General features: G+C 40.0%; 2 protein-coding genes across 3 annotated transcripts in view; one reads left to right on the plus strand and one right to left on the minus strand.

Moving 5' to 3' along the window:
- Window positions 1-296: 296 nt before the first annotated feature.
- On the minus strand, window positions 297-2,747 carry adma (adrenomedullin a). The gene is made up of 4 exons (XM_005936483.2): window positions 2,605-2,747; window positions 1,911-2,013; window positions 1,675-1,800; window positions 297-1,549 (listed from the first exon to the last, which is right to left on the minus strand). The coding sequence occupies exons 2-4, from the start codon at window positions 2,003-2,005 to the stop codon at window positions 1,276-1,278; spliced, it is 495 nt and encodes a 164-aa protein (XP_005936545.1). The 5' UTR covers window positions 2,006-2,013; window positions 2,605-2,747; the 3' UTR covers window positions 297-1,275.
- Window positions 2,748-5,985: 3,238 nt separating this feature from the next.
- Window positions 5,986-21,365, plus strand: part of sbf2 (SET binding factor 2) — a 107,219-nt gene continuing 91,839 nt past the window's right edge. The window contains exon 1 of one of the 2 annotated variants that reach the window (XM_005936484.3): window positions 5,986-6,155. In XM_005936484.3, coding sequence (XP_005936546.1) covers window positions 6,101-6,155 — 55 coding nt within the window. In that variant the 5' untranslated portion in view covers window positions 5,986-6,100. The remainder of the gene's footprint in view (window positions 6,156-21,365) is intronic. The other variant, XM_005936485.3, reaches the window with a different exon arrangement.

The following is a 21,365-nucleotide window of genomic DNA, read 5'->3' on the forward strand; positions in this document are numbered from 1 at the left end:
CTCAGCCTCCTCCAGTGGCTTCAGGGCTGCTCTGTGGTGTCGAGAGAGCCAGCAAATGTGAGCTGAACCTAGCAGGAATGTGCCTGGCAACCTGTCTGCCCTTTTTTTTTTTTTGAGTGGGATCATAAATAGGGGGACGCAGCAAGAGAAGGGAGGGGGGCTCTAATGAGAACCTTTAAACACTTAACAGAGTCCAGGTGCTCTTTGTTTTGCTGTAGCAGTGTGCCCTCAGACAATAGAGTGCCACTTTGAATTCACATGAGCCAGGAGCACAAAGAAAGGAGAGCCAAACAAGGTTTAGATTTTGTATGCAAAATGTTTATTGAATGACATTATTGCTGCGACACAAATAAAATAGAACACATTTACAAATATATAATATACCTCTAAAACAGATATCCTATTACCACAGTTTGCAAGAGTAATGACAAATAGCTACAATGCCCATATATATTTCTTCCTGTACAAAAATAGCTCTATCTGTATAAGTACTTTACTGTAACTTCTATGTAATATTTAAATAAAGTAATTCATATTTACACATACCTGCAATAAAAACAAATATAGATTGCACTTGTGTTTTTTTACAAACAATAACATTTCAAGTATATTTCAGTCCATTAAGAACTGGCACATATATCACATAATCTAAGGCATTTTTCCCTTATACAGTGTCCAAAACTTGATATAAACTGATAGCTTTAGAGCTGTGGAGCCTATCTTCGTGTTTGGCATTGTGATGAAGATGTCTTTTCCTGATGATTCATTTGACTTTAAGTCCAAATGGAAAAGTGCAGACAAGTACTGACAGTTTCATGGAACACAATGGCACAAATCCTTAAAGGATAGCACTTATCAAAGTCTTGGCCTTGAGGAATAAATGTGTTAAGTCCCAGAATATTAGAAGAGTCCTCCCCCTTGATCGAGAGGATGAGTCCACTTTGCCAGGTATTAGCACTCTTCCTCTTCCTCTGCCATGCAGAGAGCAGCACCTGTAGTTTGCTCCATGCTGTGCCATCCAGTGTCTATAAGCAGCTGCAGTTTTTCTTTTTTCTTTGAAAGTTGTACATTGCTGAGCTCATTGCAAGGCTCGGGCTTTGGACAAACTCAGCTGCAGCCAGTTTTGCTCTGATTCACTGACTCAGTCCTCCAGCCTGGAACAAATGTGCTGGAGCATACTTGGCTGTAGTCTGAGGCACTTCAAGAATTTTAAAACAGAGCGCACAGGACACTACTCCTTTGCTTTTGTTCTCAACTCCCTTTGCAAAGTGGTGCTCATGTCCGTCTGAGGAGGGCCTCAAGCTTGTGAACTTGTGAGTCAGCCGTGCTCCACACGGGCCTCAGCCTGCCCTTCTCTAGCCTTAGTGAGACTCTGTATGATGGAAGGGAGCGACGCCTCCGGCCATATCCGTGTGCGCTAATTTTGTGGGCAGGTGCATTCCCGCCCCTTAACTTGCCCATCTGGTGCAGACGATCTGCCAGGTCGTGCACTGTGCAGGTACCCAGGGAACAGCCTGAAGACCTCTTGGTCCGGACGTGGATGTCAGTGCTGGAGGACAAAGGGAGAGGACATGAGTCTATACTGTTCAATCCTGAACTGTTAATAGCTGACTTTGGATTTCTTGAATTTATAATTTACTTTATAATAAGACTGTCAGAATTGCACGATCTTACCTGGAATGTGGCAACAATGTATCCCTGATGTCTTCTGGTCTGACAAGGTGCTCAGCCTCTGCTCTCTTCTCTACTGATATGGTGTCAACATCTCGCCTCAGTCTGCTTCCTAGCCATATGCTTAGCCTGTAAGAGGAAGGGAAAAAAAATGCCATTAGTCCAAGGTAGATAATTGAAATGCTGAGTGTCACACCCTGACTCGGGTTCAAATGAAAATCATGCCTCAGTTAACTCACCTCTTTTTCAATTCAGGATTCACTTCAAGTTCCACACAGTGTGCTACTGTTGCCAGCAAACAGCAGCAGATGAAGGACTGGAAGATCAATTTCATTTTGGCTCCTGTTTGGAGAAGGAAAAAAAAAATCAATAGTTAGTTACTCGTACATTTTTATTAATATTTAACTATACAAATTTCCTGCTGTCCTTCTGTCCATGCTAGACTCCTTCATACTGTAATAAGTGTGCTTGCTTACACAAGAGTCCAAAAGCCAAGTTATTTGCACATATCATTCATTTATTTAGAAAGTTAAGCTAAGGTCAGATCTTGCTGGACTAAGTAAACCTACAACCATGCTTTGGGCCCCTGGCCAGTACTGTGAAGGACACAGTCTCCCATTAAGCAGGCAAAAATAGTTCACAAACAAATGTAATTCAACTCAGTCACCTGATTAAATAGAACAAAACAGCAAAATTATGTGCAATAATATGATAAACAGCACATGGTATGCTGCCCCTGTTGGATGCTTTGCACCTTAAAGGCAACTCCTTAACAGACGCACACATTAAGAGCTGAACTGCTTATATAACCAGACAGATAACCTGTTCTTGTCTCTACACTTGTGCCCTGACCTCAAAAAAGCAAGGATAAAGCCATCAGCTAGTGGCATAACAAATCTAAGCAATGTCTATTTTAAAGGCAAGTGCACATACCTTAGTCTCTGTTCTTTAGTTGGATGAGAAAGCTCTTCTTCTTCTTCTAGAATCAGCTGGAAAAGAGTACTCCACAGGTTTCTTGAGATTGCTTCTAGTTCTGTAAGGCAGCTGTGTCACTCTGCTAATAGCTCCTACACACCAGACGGACAGCCCTTTATACAAAAATTGTAGGAGGGGCTAATGAGTGACACACTCATTCTCTAATCCTTTCCCCCCCACCCCATCCAGTACACTACTGCTGCGCTGTTGTTCATGTACTACAGCAGTTAAAACTTCAGGAATGCATTTGAAAAAGCATTAAACATGAAGCATTAAAGGAAATTTAAGAGTTGCTGTCATTGTGTTCTTCTTTCATGCTTTCAGTGAGTCACAGCACTAGATTTTTTCCTTTCTTTTTCTTTTTCTTTTTGCACCTCAGCATGACTCTTAAAAATAAAATAATGTTTGTTTGTTTGTTTGTTTGTTTGAATTTAAGTGTGTGTATAACCAAATGGGTAGTCATTATTTATGTAAGTCAAACAGTGCACTCACTGTGCCAGTAAACGTACAACATGGTCGCGTCAGACAGCTGCTTTCTACAGTGGGTGTTAATCACAGAAAGAAAAGAGCTTTTCCTTTGTGGCTGTAATATTTGAACTTTAGTTGTAATATTTGGACTTTAAGGTCACACGGCTATAGTTTTTGTTAATGCTCTTTTCAGTCCATCTGGCTAATTGTTTGAAGTGAAATTTAAGGAATGCTTCATCAGACTCCTTTTCAGGGCACTCCCTGATGTGCTGAACTTCCACGTTAGCTTGAGAATGTACTGGAGGATGAATTTGAGACGTTGAAAGAGACACTGAACATAATAAGGGATTAAATAATACATGTATTCCCAACTATAAACAGAGTATGCTCTATGTTTTTGTTTGTAAGAGGCAAATATTTGACTATGGGCTTACCACAAATTTATTTAGATAAATGTGAAATGGAATTTTACAATTAACTAGAAATAAAGTTACAAAAGAACTGTCATGTGTGAACAATATTAACTCAGTGTGCTAGTGTGTGTGAGTAATCTCACCTCACTTTTCACCTTAGGAATGCAAGTTCACACAGGTGATACCAACATGTCTCATCAGTTTGAACTTTATTATATTTATATCTTTTTCATTATAACTCAAAATTTGCATGTTGCTTTTACACGAAAACACGGGAAGATGTTTTAGATTTCCACAGCGTGGAAAATCCAAACTGTCTGTGGGATTCGTGAGACAGATGCTTATTACGAGCCCCTTAGGGAGGACGAAAATAAATAAATAAATCACATAAAATTGCATAAAAAATAACCAGCTGGGGAGGCTAAGACTTTGTTTATCTCAACTCACTGAGCCACGGCTAGTGAAGATCTAGTGTGTGTCTGTATTTGAGATGAGCACAAACAGGTAATATGCACCCAAGAATGACCCTGTGTGTGAAATGCTGTAAATACCAACTTTTCTCTTTTTTTCAGAATAGAAATTCCAGTACAGAAATTTCCACAAGGCACTGGATATGGTGTAAATTAACATTGCAGAAAAGGTCCAAGTATTTCTTTCAGTTTTGATACTTGTTTCACTTTCAATTATGGGGAAGAAAAGCTCAAACTGAATTAAAGACGATGTAACGCTTGAAATTCCCCTGTAGCGCACCAGCATCCTGTAATTCGTATATCATTATAATTAAAAACTTTCTTGAGTTTATTTATAACTCAGACAACCTCATTCTTTGGTGTCATATTTCAAACTAAAAAAAAAAAACATAAATGCCAAACACATGTGTTGTAAACCAGCGAATGTTTTGCAAGCACTTTGTAATGATAATTGCCTCCAGCGGACAAATAATTCCCCTACCAGAGTTTACAACAAGAGATGGTGCAATCATGACAACAAAACTCCTCTAGTGCTTTTTGGCTCCTTATATAGCAATCTTTTGAAAGTCCTTTGTGATGTTGTCCTGGTAAAATGACCCGACAGTTTTTGTACAACCTTACAGTTTAATGCATGAGTAGGTCTGTGTGTCAGAAAAGCCGAGCAACAGTTGTCATGTTTGGGAGGAGAGGGAAAAAAAGAGGCTGTCAGTCCCCAAAGCACAAATTGCAAAGATAAGTCATAATTATTACCTTGAAATATCCATTGTGCTGTGTGGGGTCTTTTTACATAATGATCATTCTTGTGCTGCGATAAACACTTTATAAAAAAGGAGTTTTAATATGTTCTGCCACAGGTTCAACTCTTTGACTACCTGTGTCCTTTTTCTAGCAGATGAACAGCACGAGGGGGAAAAAAAGAAGAAGAGAGAGGAAATTGCTTGCTGTCTTCCTGCTATTGTTGACAGCAAAGGTGGTGGTGGTGGATGCCTGTCTCTCTCACTCACATATTACTCATCGACACGTGCTACTCGGCTTGTCCTTTTCTCTTTTTTTTCATTGATACTAAATATGTTGCGCAAACACGATATTTGACCCCTTTTTTTACACAAAAACAACTAAAAAAATTAATGTTACATTAAATTTGTAAGTCTATGGAATAGTCCCTGCATGGGGATTTTTAATTTTTGCAGTTGGCGTTGGAGTTCGTAGCATAAAAAGTAAAAATAAATCAGAAAATCCAGTTTTAGCTTCAGACAGAGCTGACTAGTGGCCAATGTGCACTTAAGGTTAAGGGTTTGTACACACTCCACTGGTTAAGAGATGTTACATCACAATCACCATGCTAAAAAAAAGAGCATAGCATGGATAATAAAACAGCATGTGGTGATATAGTAACATGGAAACTTCTGCTGACTAAAAATCTGATGCAAATATTTTACATTACTAAGTGAAAGTGAGTGTGCGTGTTTCTTTTTTAATTGTTTGCATTTTAGAGCAGTTCTACTGTATATATCTTGTCTCTTCTGTTTGCCATTTATTTTATTCCTGATGTCTTTACTATTTTTTTTCCTGCACGGTTGGCTGGAGCACCCACGTTGTACACGTGCAATGACACTAAAGGGCTATTCTATTCTATTCTATTCTATCCTATTCTATTCTATTCTATTCTATTTACAGAGTCTAGCAAATCCAAGAGTGGCCTAGATAAAATTCCCTATTAGAATTGCTTGGTTTCTTCTCTGTTATACTGCATATTACTTACAACTGTGCCATGAGCTGACTAATGCTGTGATATGAGACCGTTCAAATAAAAATAATTTTCCTAAACTTCACACAGTTATAGCAAAATATAGTATTCTTTTGGTTTTGGTGGCTGTAGGTTTGGTTGCCCTCGATTTATAAAAAGAAACAGTGCTTGAGGGCCAAAACGAGCCTCTGCTGGAGCACAGAGCTGTATTTGTAAACTCGAGAGGGCCCACGCCCATGGATGTATCCCGCTCCTGCACGCAAGCGCAGTGACACTCCTTCTGTCAAACATGGCTGTGCTTTGGAAGAAGGAAAAATGCTGAATTGTGTTGGTAAATCTCGGGAAAAGCGGCAGACATGGCTAGATTGGCTGACTATTTTACTGTCGTGGGATACGATCAGGAGAAAGCCGGTAAGTTTGGCTCTCAGATTGAGCTGGCGGAGCTGAGGTTTATGTCCAGGCCGTCAGTCAGTGTGTGTGTGATGATGTTGATGCTAGATAGCATTGCGCTAGCTTAGCCACACGGCTACAAGGCGAGACTGGGAGATACTTTTTCTTCCTTTTTGGTTTTTACCCCCTCCTCCTCAACCAGCCACACGCTCAATCCAGCGGGCGTGTGTTTACACAGAAAGCACACGCCTGATGTTAAGTCACCAGTGGATGTTTACACACGAGGAGTTGGGATATTTGACTTGGATCAACTGAAACTTCTCGTGGATTCAGAAAAAAAAAAATCTGTCACATCCTGCCCTGTTGATCGTGAACCTGTTATCAGGTCTAAGGGGCCATTCAGCCATATAAAACCAAAATCTAGCTCCTCCTTTATCATATTTGTGTGCTTACTCAAGCCAGGTCAGGATTGCTATTGGTAGCCGGTTTTGCTTCTATGTTGTGTATTCTTTTTTGGGAGGGGGGGGCTCCAAATTTGGGTAGGGAGGGGAAGGGGCTTGCTGTTGCACCTCAGCTGTCCTGCATGCTCTGTATTTACCCGCTGTAGCCACATTTGTCAGCGAGTTGTTGTGTTGTATTTATTTATTTATTTGCTGGAAGAATGCTGAAGTGGTTCATGATGGGCGTAACATTATACAGCTGCAACAAAAGGGCAGTGCCTGCTCTGGGCCAGTGTCCTTTTCCCTCCTCTTCCCTCTCCACTGTTGTGGGACAGGAAGCTCCTCATGCTTCCACTTACAAGCTGTACCTCAGGTCCAGCCTCGCATTCTTTTCATCCAAGACAGGAAACAGCTTTGCACACATTTCCAAGCATTCATAGATAAAGCCATGAAAACATCTTGGCATTGCACGCATTGTTCGTGCTGTGCACAGGGCATGAATGGTACTTTGCAGTTTATCACTTCTCATGATGCACTGTTATCCTGTGAAAGTGATGCATAATGAGCTGCCTGGAGAAAGTTTAAAAAACTGATCTAATCTGCATCGAGGATATAAAAGAAAGTTTCCCGGCCACTTTTTCAATGGAATCCGTTCAGTGCCATGTGCTTTCAGAAGGGGGCTGGAGCAGCTGAATCCCCTCAGTCACCATCGCTTGCTATGCATAATAGGTAAACAGTGCTTTTCATCAGCTCTGTGCACCCCGGCGCCAACTGACAAATGAATATTTTGTGCTCCGGGGACAAAATGTTCCTGGCGTCACCCGAAGAGTCTGAATGGATTCACATTCAGATGGTCTCTGCACAAGAAGACGCAGGGGCCACAAGTTAAGTCTTTTCTTTGCCTGCCTCCTGATGATGAAGAAGTCAGCTGCAGGGAGAGAGAGAGAGCTGTAAAACTCCACTAGCATGAGTTGTGGCTGATTATGTCTTATCTCTGTGGAAGCCTCTCTGGGGGACAAAAATATTCCTGAAGTCCTGACTGAATTGTATTCCTATCGGGTGATGGTTTGGACACCAGTCCTGCAGGAACGCCCATGTCTGTAAGCAGCAGAACTTGAAAATCGCACTGCCTTCTATATTTGTTAGGAAAATAAACAGATGAATTCTCCACAGCGATGACTTGAGTGAGAAGAGTGTTTTCATTGAAGGCATGCTATTCACGGTAATGTGCAGCAGCTTGTCTAGACGGCAGATTTTTCCTGGCCACCTCGCTCATTAATTCAAACCAGGGATCCCTACATGGGTCCTCATTAACCCTCCTGTTCTGTGCTGGCATTTGCTCCACTGCCCTGACCCACTTCTCATTGTTAGATTACTACGAATGGATCTGCTAGAAATAACACAGAGCCCACAATCTGTTGAGTTTTAGGCTGGCTCACAGTTTGTAGTAAAATTAGACTCCAGCTTTTAAAATAATGAATTGCTGTTGGTTATTATTGTAATAGTATGACATTAATGCTTTTAAAGTCAGGTAAGTATTTAAATTGGTGGCAGTGGAGCTTTTCTAATGCAAGCTCATGCATGCAAGTACGTAAGGCTGAAGTTGCAATACCATACACTGTATTTTTTGTTTACCGTAATTCCACATGTATGCTGTTGTTTGTTACTTAGGTCTGCTTTTTGTTTTTCTTTGGAATCGCATGACCCAGTTTCAGTAACTTGCTTAAATTGCTGTTTTATTTCTTTTCTGTGTCCCCTGAGTGTCAACATAAATCCAGCTAGACTATTTGTGATATTTTCATTACCAGGCAGATGACCCAATTCATGAAATATAGTTCAGATCACACTTATTGTGCGATTGGTCCACCAGACTGAAGTGATTTAAAACAAGCAATAAAACACTGAAGTTTGGCCCCTTCTAAATCCAGAGTTTGTTGCTGTTGGTTGAACCTATAGCTGGCACACACTTTTGTCATTTACGTACCTCTGAAATATAAAAAATTATGTGCAGTCGTCAGTCTGATAGCAAGGAATATAACCGGCAGATTCCTCTTTTAGAAATTGGACCTGAGTCTGTGTCCCTGGGGGCCAGTGTCATGAGCCATAAACCCTGGAATTATTTTCACGAATGAGTTGGAATGTGAAAGCGCCTCGTTTGAAGGATGCAGCCTGTATCGAACCCACAGTGTATCCTGGCTTTTTCCTTTTGCATTAAGGCGCTGTTTCCCTTTACTGGCAAAGGTTTATATACGGTTTGGCATGCGGTTCCCCATAAATTGCAATTTGCCAAGTGAAAAAGAGGCATCTGCCCAGCTGCTTTTCTGAAACAATTTATTGGTGGTGTATCATCACTTTTTATTGAATCAAACTGCTTTTGGAATGTGTTTCACAGACACAGAGCCCAAACTCTACGGTCTGGATTTTCGAGTTTGGACATTGGGCAACGGCTTATGTAACAAGCACAGTCCTGGAAAAAAACAAAACAAAGAAAGAAGACCTTCCATAAGAGCAAAATACTTCTATCTACTGCTATCTTATAAAGATAGGATAATGCTATTGGTACCCTGATAGATGCAAGTCTGCAGCTTTAGATGTGTGATTATCAGGCATACTAGTAATATGAATCCACGCAGCCATCTGTTTTTGGACTCTTCCTTGTCTGAGTTGTGGGGACAGCAGTCCAAGCAGAGCAGAGCTTTTCCAGCTAATATGTGGAGATACAGAGGCATTCCCAAGCTAGCCGAATTGGGCCTCCTCCCGCTAAGGTATCCAAGAAGCATCCTAGATGCTCAGACCTCCTAAACTGGCTCTTTTTGAGGAGTAGTGGCTCTCCAAAACATCCAAAAAAACATCTTCACCTGATCACTGATAATACCCAGACACCCTACACAGGAAGCTTATTTCTGCTTTTTGTATCCATACTCTTCAGGTCACTTGCAGCTCATTTCCATCGATGAGTTTAGAAATGTACATAAACAATTCTCATTCTCTAATTCTCATCCCTGCTGCTTGGCACTCGGCTGCAAACCTCCTCTCCTCAAGCTGGAGGTCACTGCTCAGTGAAGCCACAAGTACCACGTCATCTGCAAAATGCAAAATTTTAATTCTGAGGCCACACACTGGAAACCTTCTGCTACTGCCTGGAAAGCTCTGTGCCAGAGTCCATCCACTTGTTAGTTCAGCCTAAGAGTAACAACTCTGAGCATAGTTAAGGAGTAGTTTATAAGTTGGAAAAGCTTTGGGTTCCGCAGTATTTCCCCTCTTGGATTTTCTCTTTTAATGATGACCACAACATTACTGCACACAGAAGCTGTTTCTCTGATTACGGTGGGATCGCGGTCTGCAGAAACACATTAAGGCTGGTTTCAAGATACAGACTAGATAAGAGCATTCCTGGCAAAACAGAAGCAAAGGTTTTCTCTTTTAATTTCAAGTGGTTTTACAAGAATTATAATAATAATAGATTGCATTTATATAGTGCTTTTCGGGGCCCTCAAAGCACTGTACAATTCCACAATTCATTCACTCTCACATTCACACACTGGTGGAGGGAAGCGAGGCTGCCATATCTTGTAACCTTCCGGTTACAAGACGAACTGCCAACTCTTTGAGCCACGTTGGGTTTTGTATTGTAATGTCATCAGTGGGTGTGTTGCAAAAGTTTCTTATGTTCTGTTCTATTAGGTTTACCTACATGTCTGATTAGGCAATCAGTGATGGCATGGATTCAGCCGGTCGCTGGGTTGATGAGATTCCCGTAATATCCCAAATGGGAATGATGCTCAGCTAGTTGTAAGAGTAAAATGTTGTTAGATGTAGACGTCAAATGTGTATCTCAGAGATCTCTATCAAGGATAAATGGCTGCTCCCAGCTTTAATAATAGTGCAATATAGAAGCTGTAACCTGGCAAATGGGAGAGTATTGGGGTTTGGTTTATTTCTAACAAACATAACTTCCAGTTATGCAAGAAATGCGAAGCTGCCAACTAGAAAATTTGATCTAAATTGTAACTATAAACTTAAGTATATTTGGAAAAACACAGTAAGTTGTCTTCATATCAGTATCATGGAAATTTTGGAAAAATAGTTAGATGGAAGTTTTTTTTTTTTAATAGGTCAACCAGCAATAATTCCATGCCAGTTTTTTTTCTGTCCAAAACTTCCATGAATTGACTTTTTGTTGCAACCTTTAACAAGTGTGTTTGTGCTGCCTTTTGAACCCACTTTCAAGGGAAGCACATTGGCCTTTCTTTAAAAAGGATGTCACTTTTACTGTTAAGAGTTTCAATCTTTTGTCCCCTTTTTTGCTCAGTTATTCGATCAGGTTGGAAATGCTTTATAAACAGCATATATTGCTGCTTCTCAGGTTTATCTTAATGGCTGTCTTCCTAAACTTTCGCTTAACTTTGCCATTAGACCATTTCTTGTTTTGCTTGTGTTGATCGGCACCACGTAGGGTTGTAGTTTCATCTACAGAATCACATCCTTTTTCAACTTCGAGCACTATTTGACATGCAGTCATACATCCGTAGCTTTGTGGTTCCTTCTTGTCTTCTGTTTATGCCTGCGTAGTTAAGGAGCTTGTTAGAGACTGCATGAAATATAGAACTTTTCCTGGAGCTTTTTCTATTTGGAACAAAAACTTTCTTACCAGGAATTTGATAATAAAACAAATTAGGTTTGGAAAAAATGACGCAGGCAGTTTGTTCAGTGGGGCTGATTGACATGGGCTGTTCATTTTATCATTAAATGCATATGATCACAAAAAAACAATGCTTTTACATTTATATTACTGTGCTATGTCTTGAGCTATCCTTTGTTTCTTTTTGCATGATCATACATGGAAATGGGTTGAGGTCTGGGCTCTGGGGAGACTGATGCTATTCCACTGTCCGTTATTCATGTATGCTTTTAATGCAGTGGTGCTGCTGTTTGGGATTATTTTCATGCTGAAAAATGAAACCACTGCCAATCAGATGCTTCCAGATGGACCAGTATGCTGTATGCTGGTTCGAGATCTTCATGGCATTTTTTTTGTATTCATAATTCGATCAATTTTGACAGGACCCCCCCCCCAGATCAATGGCTGAAATTCAGATGACAGACCCTCCACGGTGTTTTACAGAAGGCTGTAGAGGCTCACTGTTGTACCTCTCTCCTGACTTTCTCTGTGCAATTTGATGATCTTATAGCGTGACAAATGCAAATTTGGACTAAGAATTTCAAATGTGTCTGCTCTAATCTGATTTTCAGCCCAGTTCTTGTGTAATTACATACCACAGCCTTTTTCCCCTTTTCCCTTTGTTATGAATGGCTTCCACTGTGATGATTTGTGTGTGAGGAACATTAGATGGGTCAACTAAAGGGCCAGATCTGGAGTATAAAGGTGGTCATACTAAATATGAACTGTTATGATTATTGCGCCTTTTTCTTATTTTCTTTGCAGAATATAAAGAAATGAAGGATGCCTTAAAGCTTTTGCACAGTACTGAGAATTCATTTATGACAGTAAATGTGCACAGGAAGGACTGAACTGAGCAATGGGTGCATAACAGTTTGGGACGAAGACACACTAGGCCTTTATTACAAACTTTGTTGCAATATTGACATAGCTTTATCTGGAAGGCATTTATTCCTGTGTAGGTGATGTTAGATTAGTAAGCTCCACTGATGTTCAGGGATGCTAATTTCATGATGTATGTGGATTATAAAGTGCTGCCATGTGTCGTTTTTCTTTGTAAGTTATGTGGTCTGTTTTGTTGTTAGTGGTAACAAACACATTGAAAATGGTGGCTGGCTCTGTGTTTCTGGAAAACTCTTTTTTTTTTTTCCTTTGTTTTTGTTTTTGTTTGTTTTGTTGTTGTTTCTTTTAATCAAAATTTGCTGAAAGTTTGAGGTTTGTGAATAATAAATTTCAAAATGGGCTTGCAGTGACTTTCTCCATTTTTCTTCTAGTTTAGTGACAAGATAATAATGGTTACCAAGGACAGGAGAATATAAATCATCTCAACATTAATCCGCACTTCACAGTTCTTTATTTTTGTCATCAATCTTAATGAGGGGAACACAAAACAGCCAGTCGTTGAGAAGATTTATAGCGATTCAAGTGTTTATTTTTATTTTTATTTTTTTTTATAAAAGTTAATTACAGGCTACACCTTTAATATCCATCTTTTTTAATATCTGCTGTTCCAGTGTATAATTAGTTACTTGATAAAAATAAATATTTGTTTCAACTTTAACATTTGTGACACTGCTCCTGTAATCCTGAAATCCTTTTAGGTCCCTATGTAAGCAGAAAAATTAGGCTCTCCTGCACCCTGATTACCAGTCTTTGCATTTTTCATCACCAAGAGAGACTGTCTGTTAACAAAGTTTTGAGTTTATGGCTCTTGCACTGAGTAAGATGGCAGATGTGGAATTGACTCACTTCTGCTTTTACTCTTGGATTCGCTGCCTCCATTGATTGTTTTCTTTTGGGCTCCACATTTGGCAGCGCCTCGTTTGGAATTAAACTTTGTGGTGGAAAGAACCCTGACCACAATGGGGGAGTTCCTTCCTCTCCGTTGAAGTTTAAAACTGATATGTAGGGAAACTCCACTGGCTCCTGTTGCCCCAGTCACAGTGTGTTGAAAGGTGTTAAACAATTAGAGCATTGTGATTTTTGTGGTTATGCAAATTACAGTAAAGTTCATGGCAGGAACCATTTTCACTGTGACATTTTAAGGATAAATATATTGAGACAGATGAAATGGGTTGGTAGGATACAGCTCGATCCACACAAAATACTGTAAAACATTGGAATGGATACAGTATTGATCCCAAATAAACTCAGTGTGTATGTATTGCCATTGTTATAAACAAACTAGTCTCAAGAATTATGTCAACACATGTAACCGAAGGCTGTAAAAGAAATTGCACCTAATTGTATGATGAAAGCTAGAAAAGGGAGTAATTCTTTGGATGGAACTGCCTCCACATGCACCACCCGAATCATGAGTAAGACATTAATATAAGAGAGCAGCACAGCTTTTAGTTTTCATGAGCTGAGTGAAAGTGGAACTGGTGAGAATTTGACTGATTAGTATATTTAAATGTTTATGTAGTTTGTAGAAACCCACTGGGGACCACTTGTCTGTGGAATATCGACACTGGTTTAAATTATTCTTTGAGATGGAAAACAAAGCTTTCAAGCTGTGAGCAGAGAGGAGGCGGACAAAACTGTAATCCACATTTGAGGAAGTTGCTGTCATGTGAAAAGCTTTCAAAGGTCTCTATGCAGGTCCTGTAAGAAACTCAAGTGCTCCATGTGATTCACCATCTTGAATCACCTTTAGAAGATTTTCTGTATTACTTTATCAAGCTCTCTCTCACTGAAGTGGCCTATGCCTAACTCTCTTAAGGTGCTAACACAGCATTTCAGCAAGGTTGAGGTCTGGTTTTTTGACTGGATCATTGAAACACCTTGATCCTTTTATTTTCAGCCATTCTTTGATGCTGTGTTTGGGATCATTGTCCTGCTACATGACCTAGTTTGAGCCATGCTTTAACTGTCACACAGATGCTCTCACGTGACTCTAGAGTACTTTGGTATACAGAGGTGTTTGTGGTTGGAAACGAGCCCAAATCATCATGCCTCCATCACTGTGCTTGACAGTTGGTACGAACTGTGTGTGCTGACATGTTTGGTTTAAACCAGACATGGTGCCGTGCATTATGGCCGGGCATATCTACTTTGGTCTCGTCAGTCCAGGACATTGTTCCAAAAGTCTTGCGGTTTGTTCAGGTGCAACTTTGCAAACTTAAGCTGTGTTGTTCTTTTTTAGAGAGAAGGTCTCTCTAATCTCCGTAATTATTCGGTCTGTTTCTAATTGTACTGTCATGAACTTAACATTTAACATGCTAACTGAGGTCTGTGGAGGCTGTAGCTCTCGGGTTAGCACTGCACGGTCTGACCTTGGGATGAATTTACTGGGACTCCTGGGAAGATTGTGGTATTGTGTTAACACACAACTGAATGCTCCACACCTGCAAACTGCCAAAACTTCTGCTTTTATAGACCAGTCAATTAAGTGCATTTGATTAGCAGCACTTGGCCGCTAGATTAGTTTTTCACAGGAATTCACAGATTCTTGTGAAAACTTTCTTTTGCACTGACTGTAATTGTCTAAAGCTCCTCTCCTGGCTTTTGACCTGGGCATGACCTAAAGGGAATTTATCTTTTTGCATGTTTGTACTAAGCTTCCTGAGTTAGCTGTTGATCTCAGCTAATTATGACATCAACAGTTGTCTAATCTGTGGTACCCTTTCACCATGCAAATAAAACCAAAGCTCACTTCTTTGCCTATCTTGAACACAGGACATCCAGAACAAGTTAGTTTCCTGATCGTGGTCAACTTTGAGGTCAATCTGGGCCTCCGTGTACTACGATGATGATGTTACAGGAAAGATTTGGCCTTTTACAGAATTTGCATGCAAATGTTTTCATACAGGAGACCTCTATAGTAGCTGAGGATTTTAAAACAAGTTTATCTTCAGGTTAACTGTGACTGAGCATCGTCGACTGTGCTGCTATTCAGACAATGGGAGCTGCTCCCCACACTGTGACTGTTTGAATAAAGAAGATTGCTACCATAGCCATATTTCCTCACATCTGGAGACTATATTGTCAACCTAAACTCTTATGGATGGAGCAGATCCAGCAGAATGTTTGTGCTTAAACGATGATTATATATTCACTGTAATAGCTTAAAGTAAATCACGTTTTTAGGTTTATGCATGGAATTTCTCCTTATATTTGGGTAGTGATAGTAAAGTGACAGAAAGTGAATTAGCCATACCTGTGAACCCGTTCCAGAATGGTCCACCTGTGTAAGTGCCTGGGCCAAAATGAGGTTAGACGGTGACGTGCATGTTACGTAAACTGGCAGAGTCCACTGGTGGCCTTTCCATACATGGTAAAATGAGCATCTGGCTGTATTTTATCAACAGTAACAGCAGGAAGATAAATCAGAAAGATAAATTGAGGGTTTTTTTTCTTTTTAAGAGGAGAAACATCTGCTCTAATCAAGAAAGACTAACAACTTTTTTTTTTTCACTTGTTGTTGGGACTGTGCTAAATCACGCAACTGAGTAATAAATTATTAGGTTCATTCGATCTAAGTCACATATTTGTGTGTGTGTGTGTGTGTGTGTGTGTGTGGAGAAAGACTGCATGAAACTGTGCAGAATGGCTATAGAGTTTAATAATCCCTATAAAAATCATTTAGTGAACTGTGAGAAATGTATTCAAGTTAATACTAGAACAGTTAAAGCATTTTTTCATTCGTCCTGTCACAGTTTTCTGTTCAGTAAAATCGCCCATAGATTTAATCAATACCCGATGTAGAGTCAGATCCAATATCAAATCCAAAATATTGTATTTCTTGAGCTGCCCACAAAGCGATGGGGATTGCCACGGTGTTACAGCACTTCCGTGCCACCTCTTACATCTCCTCTGAGATAGCGACTCGAATCTTTTGCCCTTTGTGATTTGCATTGGAACTATTTACATTTATAGTCAGTTTTAAGCAACGTTTTAAACAATGATCATATTTTATATCAAATATTATCGTGCATGAGCTTCAGGCTGCTTACATAACACTCCGGGTCATTGACAGGGGCGCTTCAAACTAGGCAGTCGAAAAGTGATCATTTCACCATCTGAGTGTGATGACTGTTTCCTAAATATTTCCACAGATTTCTCGAGTTTCTGCATATACAAACAAAATACCTGTTGCAATTGTGTCAGTGACCACTGACCGCACTGACTCTAGCAAATCTAGAGTTTAGTTTAAAGGTGAGATTATACTTTCCGTGTCTGCTAGTATCCACTTTGGTCCCGGGGCAAAAAAATTGCCTGTTTCAGATGTGCTTGCCTGTTGTGTGACTGCGTGGACTCGTCCGGGGAGAATATATATTCCAATGCACCAACTGAGCATGCGCCCCCAGGCGGTGGACTTGAAGGAGACTTCAAAGAAGTGTAAAAGGAATGACTACTCAGCCATTGAGTCTCCAGCCATTTGTGTCCAAAGTGGACTATAATCAAGGCGTAAGGATTGCTTAAGTGGCCGATTAGATTTGACCAAATGATGATCCTTTTTTTATGATTGTCAAACAAATCACTGGGCTTTTTCAAATTAGCTAGAAACTACAAAGAAAGGAGTCAGTTTAAAGCTAAACATAAAGGATTTTAGGAAGACAACAAACAGGAACAGCCACGTTCCCCCCCCCCCCTTCTCCTGGACACTTGGAATATTTTTGTTTTTTTATAAGCTGTTACCGTGTGCCACAAACCCTTGATAAGAGTTTGCTGGCGTCGAAGTGTCAGTTTACGAGATCTATGCTTTTAATGTTTTTTCTGGAATGTACATATCTCCTTATTAAACACTTAGTAAAGGCTGTTTCACCAATATTTAGTGTTCCTAGTAAGTTAGTCCCCGAAGACATTTAAAAATTATTATTTGTATGTATCATTTATTTTACGTTTTGTTTTTTCTGTTTGTTTTTTTTCAGCCCTCTTGTTGGGCCATACCACACGGAGGTTGTGCTTTATTGAGCTGGAAAGGCTTGGGCATATTTAGTACATGCCAAAAAACTGTAAAATAAATAAATAAACATGCGTTGATTTTGGACTGTATCCTCCCCTCGTGTCGTGCCAGCGGATGTTCAAATTAGCATGTTTGCATTCAGGCCTGGGTTCTATTATCCTCTCCAATGGGGTTCTTTATAGTTATCAGGGGGGCCATATTTGAAAGCACGGCTTGTTTTAATACGAGAGTGCAGCCTCGTGGAATGCGAGGAATTCTGTCATTTATTTTCATCTGCGGTTGAAAATTAGAACCTGGAGGACTCGAAGCATGTGATTTCAATTAGAGGAGCTGTAAAAACCTGAAGACGTAACAGTCAGGCAGACTGGTGTTCTACCAGCACAAGCCATGATATATCTGCACATGCTTTTCCGTGTAAACAACATCAGGCTTCTCTTTGTTTTTAGCCTGTAAATGGAAAACATCAATGCTTTCTAAGTTAATGACGCAAATTAATTTTGTCACTTAACTCTCTGACTTGGTATCAGTGGTACACAGCTTTCCTTGCTACGCATGCACAGTGTTTTTAAAGAACTTCGCAGGTGGGTCCTAGGGTTTTTGCCAATGAACTTCAGGGCCAATGATGACCAGAGTGATAGCCTGTACAATTTGCCAGTCAAGGCAATAGTTTGTATTTCACACCTTTGCAGTCTTTTTGAATGAATGCATGTGGGAATTTGATACATTCAGCATTTCAAAATGAGAAAAAGCAGACCGAGGGAGTTTCTGTCTGTTTGATTGATTTTTAAAAAATGAATGCTTAATGTAAATGAGTTCATGCAGGGGCTAGCTATTTCCTGCACTGCTCTGTCGTATTCTGGTATTAATCTGAGCGCGTGTGAGGGGAGAGCGTGTTGCAGAGCACATGAGACGCAGACTAAGTTGTTGATCGCTGTATGTGAATGAGGCTCTTCAGCTCGCAGAGCACGTTTTACTTTCTCTTAATGCATTAAGTAGGAAATAAGCATGTCTGTGGCTGTCTCTCTCTCGCTCTCGCTCTCATGCAACAGCAGCTGGTAGATAGATAGCAGGACGTTACCTGAGTGTGAGGTTAAATCCATTCCCTAAGTGGTTCCAGTCAACTCAAACAGCACCATTGACTTAGGCAGTCTCACTGTCTTCTGCCTCCTTTTGTACATAGCTTGTGTGATGTTAGATTAAGGCTTATCCCCCACAGCCCCCACCCCATACCGTCTGTGTTGCAGGTCTCCTTCAACTTGTTGTGGCTGAAGATAATTTTCGACTCTCCCTGCATGTTTCTGAATTAAGCTAAACATCTCAAGTGCCTAAAACCTTTGCGCAATACTCTGCATACAATTCCGAATCCAGGCCATCAGTCCCATTAAGGCCAAAGTGCTTCAGCATGATTAATTAGTTGCTGTCCTTTGCAGCGGTCTACATTTCATGGCGTTGCTGACAGCAGGCTTGAGGCGTTTGGTGCATGAATGCTGCAGCTGTAGGATCTCATGTCATTCCGATAATGTATTGCAGTTGGGGTTTTTTTTTCCTGTTTGTTCAAGCAATTCTGCTTCCCTTGGCATATGACCTATTGCCAAACTGTGACACAGGGGCTTCATAAGCAGTCTGTTGAATAGCTTGCTGAGTCACAGCATTTGACTGTGTTGCTTTAGGACTGCTGAAGTGCACTGAGTCGGTCTTACACTATCACTGGTGGCTTATGTTGATTGTTTTTTTTTGGGGGGGGGGCTGGAAAACCTTGATAAGAAATGGAAATTGTTGCACATGAAAATGTATTTGTATAGTGATGCAAACTGACTCTGATGGGACCAACATTATTAAAATAAATAAATAAATAAAACAATTAAAAAAAAAAAACCAACATCACATTGTATTCAGAAAGACTTAAAATAAGTGATAAAGACCATAAACTCATCAGAAAAGTGCACACTGAGCTCACAGACATAATTTCTCATCTCCAGAAGCTTTGCCCATCTTTCACTTACACTCTCTGATATCTGACTTTTGAACTCCAAATGGTGGCCGATTGGTTAATCTGTGCCGAGTATGCAGGACAGTTACAGATTCTGGTCGTGCAACAAGGTCAGTTGACACTCGGCACGCCATAAAACTGGCAGGAATCAAGGCTAGCATGCTATCGCTGACGGACAGCAGCTGGTGCGTCGAAACGTTCCAAGTGGAGCTTGTCCCAGGAGAGCAAGTATGGAGACATAAATAGATCTCTGACAGTAATTGTCTCTGAAAGGGCGTGAGTGCATTTCACGAGGAGTATGCATAGTGTTACACCCATATTTGATAGGCTGTCGTGAGCTGCTAGCCTAGCTGCAGCACAGGTACACATACAAACGCAGACTTTCGAAGAACCTCCCTGTTTATTCCTATGCTGAGCTTGACAGGTGCTGCTTATGGTTTGGCGCTCTTCCTAACAGCACTGACAGATTGTATTTACCATACGATGCTGTGCAGTGTCCTCACACATCCGAAGATGGAATATCCTCAAATCCATCCAGAAATGTCCTTGTGTGGCTTCTTGAGGGTTTTTTTTTCTTTTTTACTGTCTGAAATTAAAGTTGCAGGTTATAAATTATGTTTAAAAGGCACATGGCTTGGTTTTGATTTCCCTAACCATTGTAACTGTTTTATATGATTTTAGTGCTAGCCAATACTTACATCATGCTTTTGATTGTGGCATGTGGAATTTTTTTTGTTTTTAAATTTTTCCATGTAGTAAATTCAAAAATATTTTCAAAGTGTGTTTTAATTATCAAGATTCTACAAAAAATGTTCAGCGCCATATGTGACAGCAAAAACAACATTTTTTATTGATTGCACAAACAAAAAAACCTCTGTAGGGCTATTTATACAGTTTAGTTAAAAGGATTCCAAAAAACGAGACACATGTATTCAATTTCTGTCTGTTTCTTTCGTACTCTCCTGATAAAAGGCAATTTTCTCTTGGCCGATGAATAGAAAGGGTGTCCTAACTGTCAGAGAGTGACTAAGAGTTTAAAATAACGTGAAGATGAAGTCATGGGGTCAGGCAATACATTGTGACAAAGTGCATGTTGTGAAACAGTTTTTGGCATGTTAAGTGGGGGGAATTTTTCCCTAATTAGATAAAAGCTGCTTTTTTTTTTATTAGCCTTCAACATTGCTAAACAAGAATGCTGCAGTCATATATCAAGTCCTAAATACATATTGTTTTTGCATAAGTGAATTATTGCATCTAATTTTGGTTTTGGGGTTTTGCAAGACCCGGCCATATGGGGTCCTGGGGGAAATCGGTGAGGGAGTTATTTCAGCGGTAAAGCTCTAGATGGTCAACCTCACTAATGGGAAGTTCACTACAACTGCTATAGATCGGTATCCAGCTCTCTGTCACCACTATGTACTCTAAGTGTGGATGACATTGAATTGTACATTACATTGTACTGCATATGTATATATGCTTTCCTGCCAACATCAACAATTTCTTTAGGGAAATAACAAAAGTGAATGGCAGGGTTTATTTCAGAGGCAACATGTTTCAGATCAGTAATTTCATGTATTCACTTCACAGTAATATGCATTTAAGATTAATTATGGACTTTAGCTTGGAGCAGTGGGTTTTTATAATATGAATTTAAGTGGAGACTGTCCTCACTGTACATCTTCAGTGACAAAATTACCACCTAGGGTTTGGATGCTTTGAGTCTCTATAAAAGCGTGTAGAAGTTTACTGATAAATAACTTAAAATATTCTCACACACACCATAAGCTTAGTGTTGTCTTAGTATTAGCTTGTCCATACGCTATCACTGAAACAGGCCTGCTTTGTGTTAATGTTGTAATTTTCATGTCTCTCTCACACACGCATTCCTCCTTAAACATCTTGCCTTACTCAGTCTCACCAGGACTTTTTTCATTATTCTATCCACAATGAGTTTTTCACCAACTTTGCAAGAATGCATTTCAGAGTTATTGAATTGGTTTTGGTGATAATACTGCAGTGATGCTGGAAGATTATTCACAAAAAGATAGGTGGTATTCATCAACCATGATTCGATTCTTTTAGCACACCGTCTCACACAGACTCAATTTATTTGAAGCGTATCTTCAGTTAAAGCAGATAAATTGAAGGAACCGAGGAGATGATTTTTTTCCATGGGGTTAAATATGTTTATTTAATAAGGTAGGTTTTTTTT

The sequence above is a fragment of the Haplochromis burtoni genome, unplaced genomic scaffold, assembly GCF_018398535.1.
Source record: "Haplochromis burtoni strain Fernald_Lab_line unplaced genomic scaffold, NCSU_Asbu1 Contig_50, whole genome shotgun sequence".
In the NCBI taxonomy this organism is placed as follows: Eukaryota; Metazoa; Chordata; class Actinopteri; order Cichliformes; family Cichlidae; genus Haplochromis; species Haplochromis burtoni.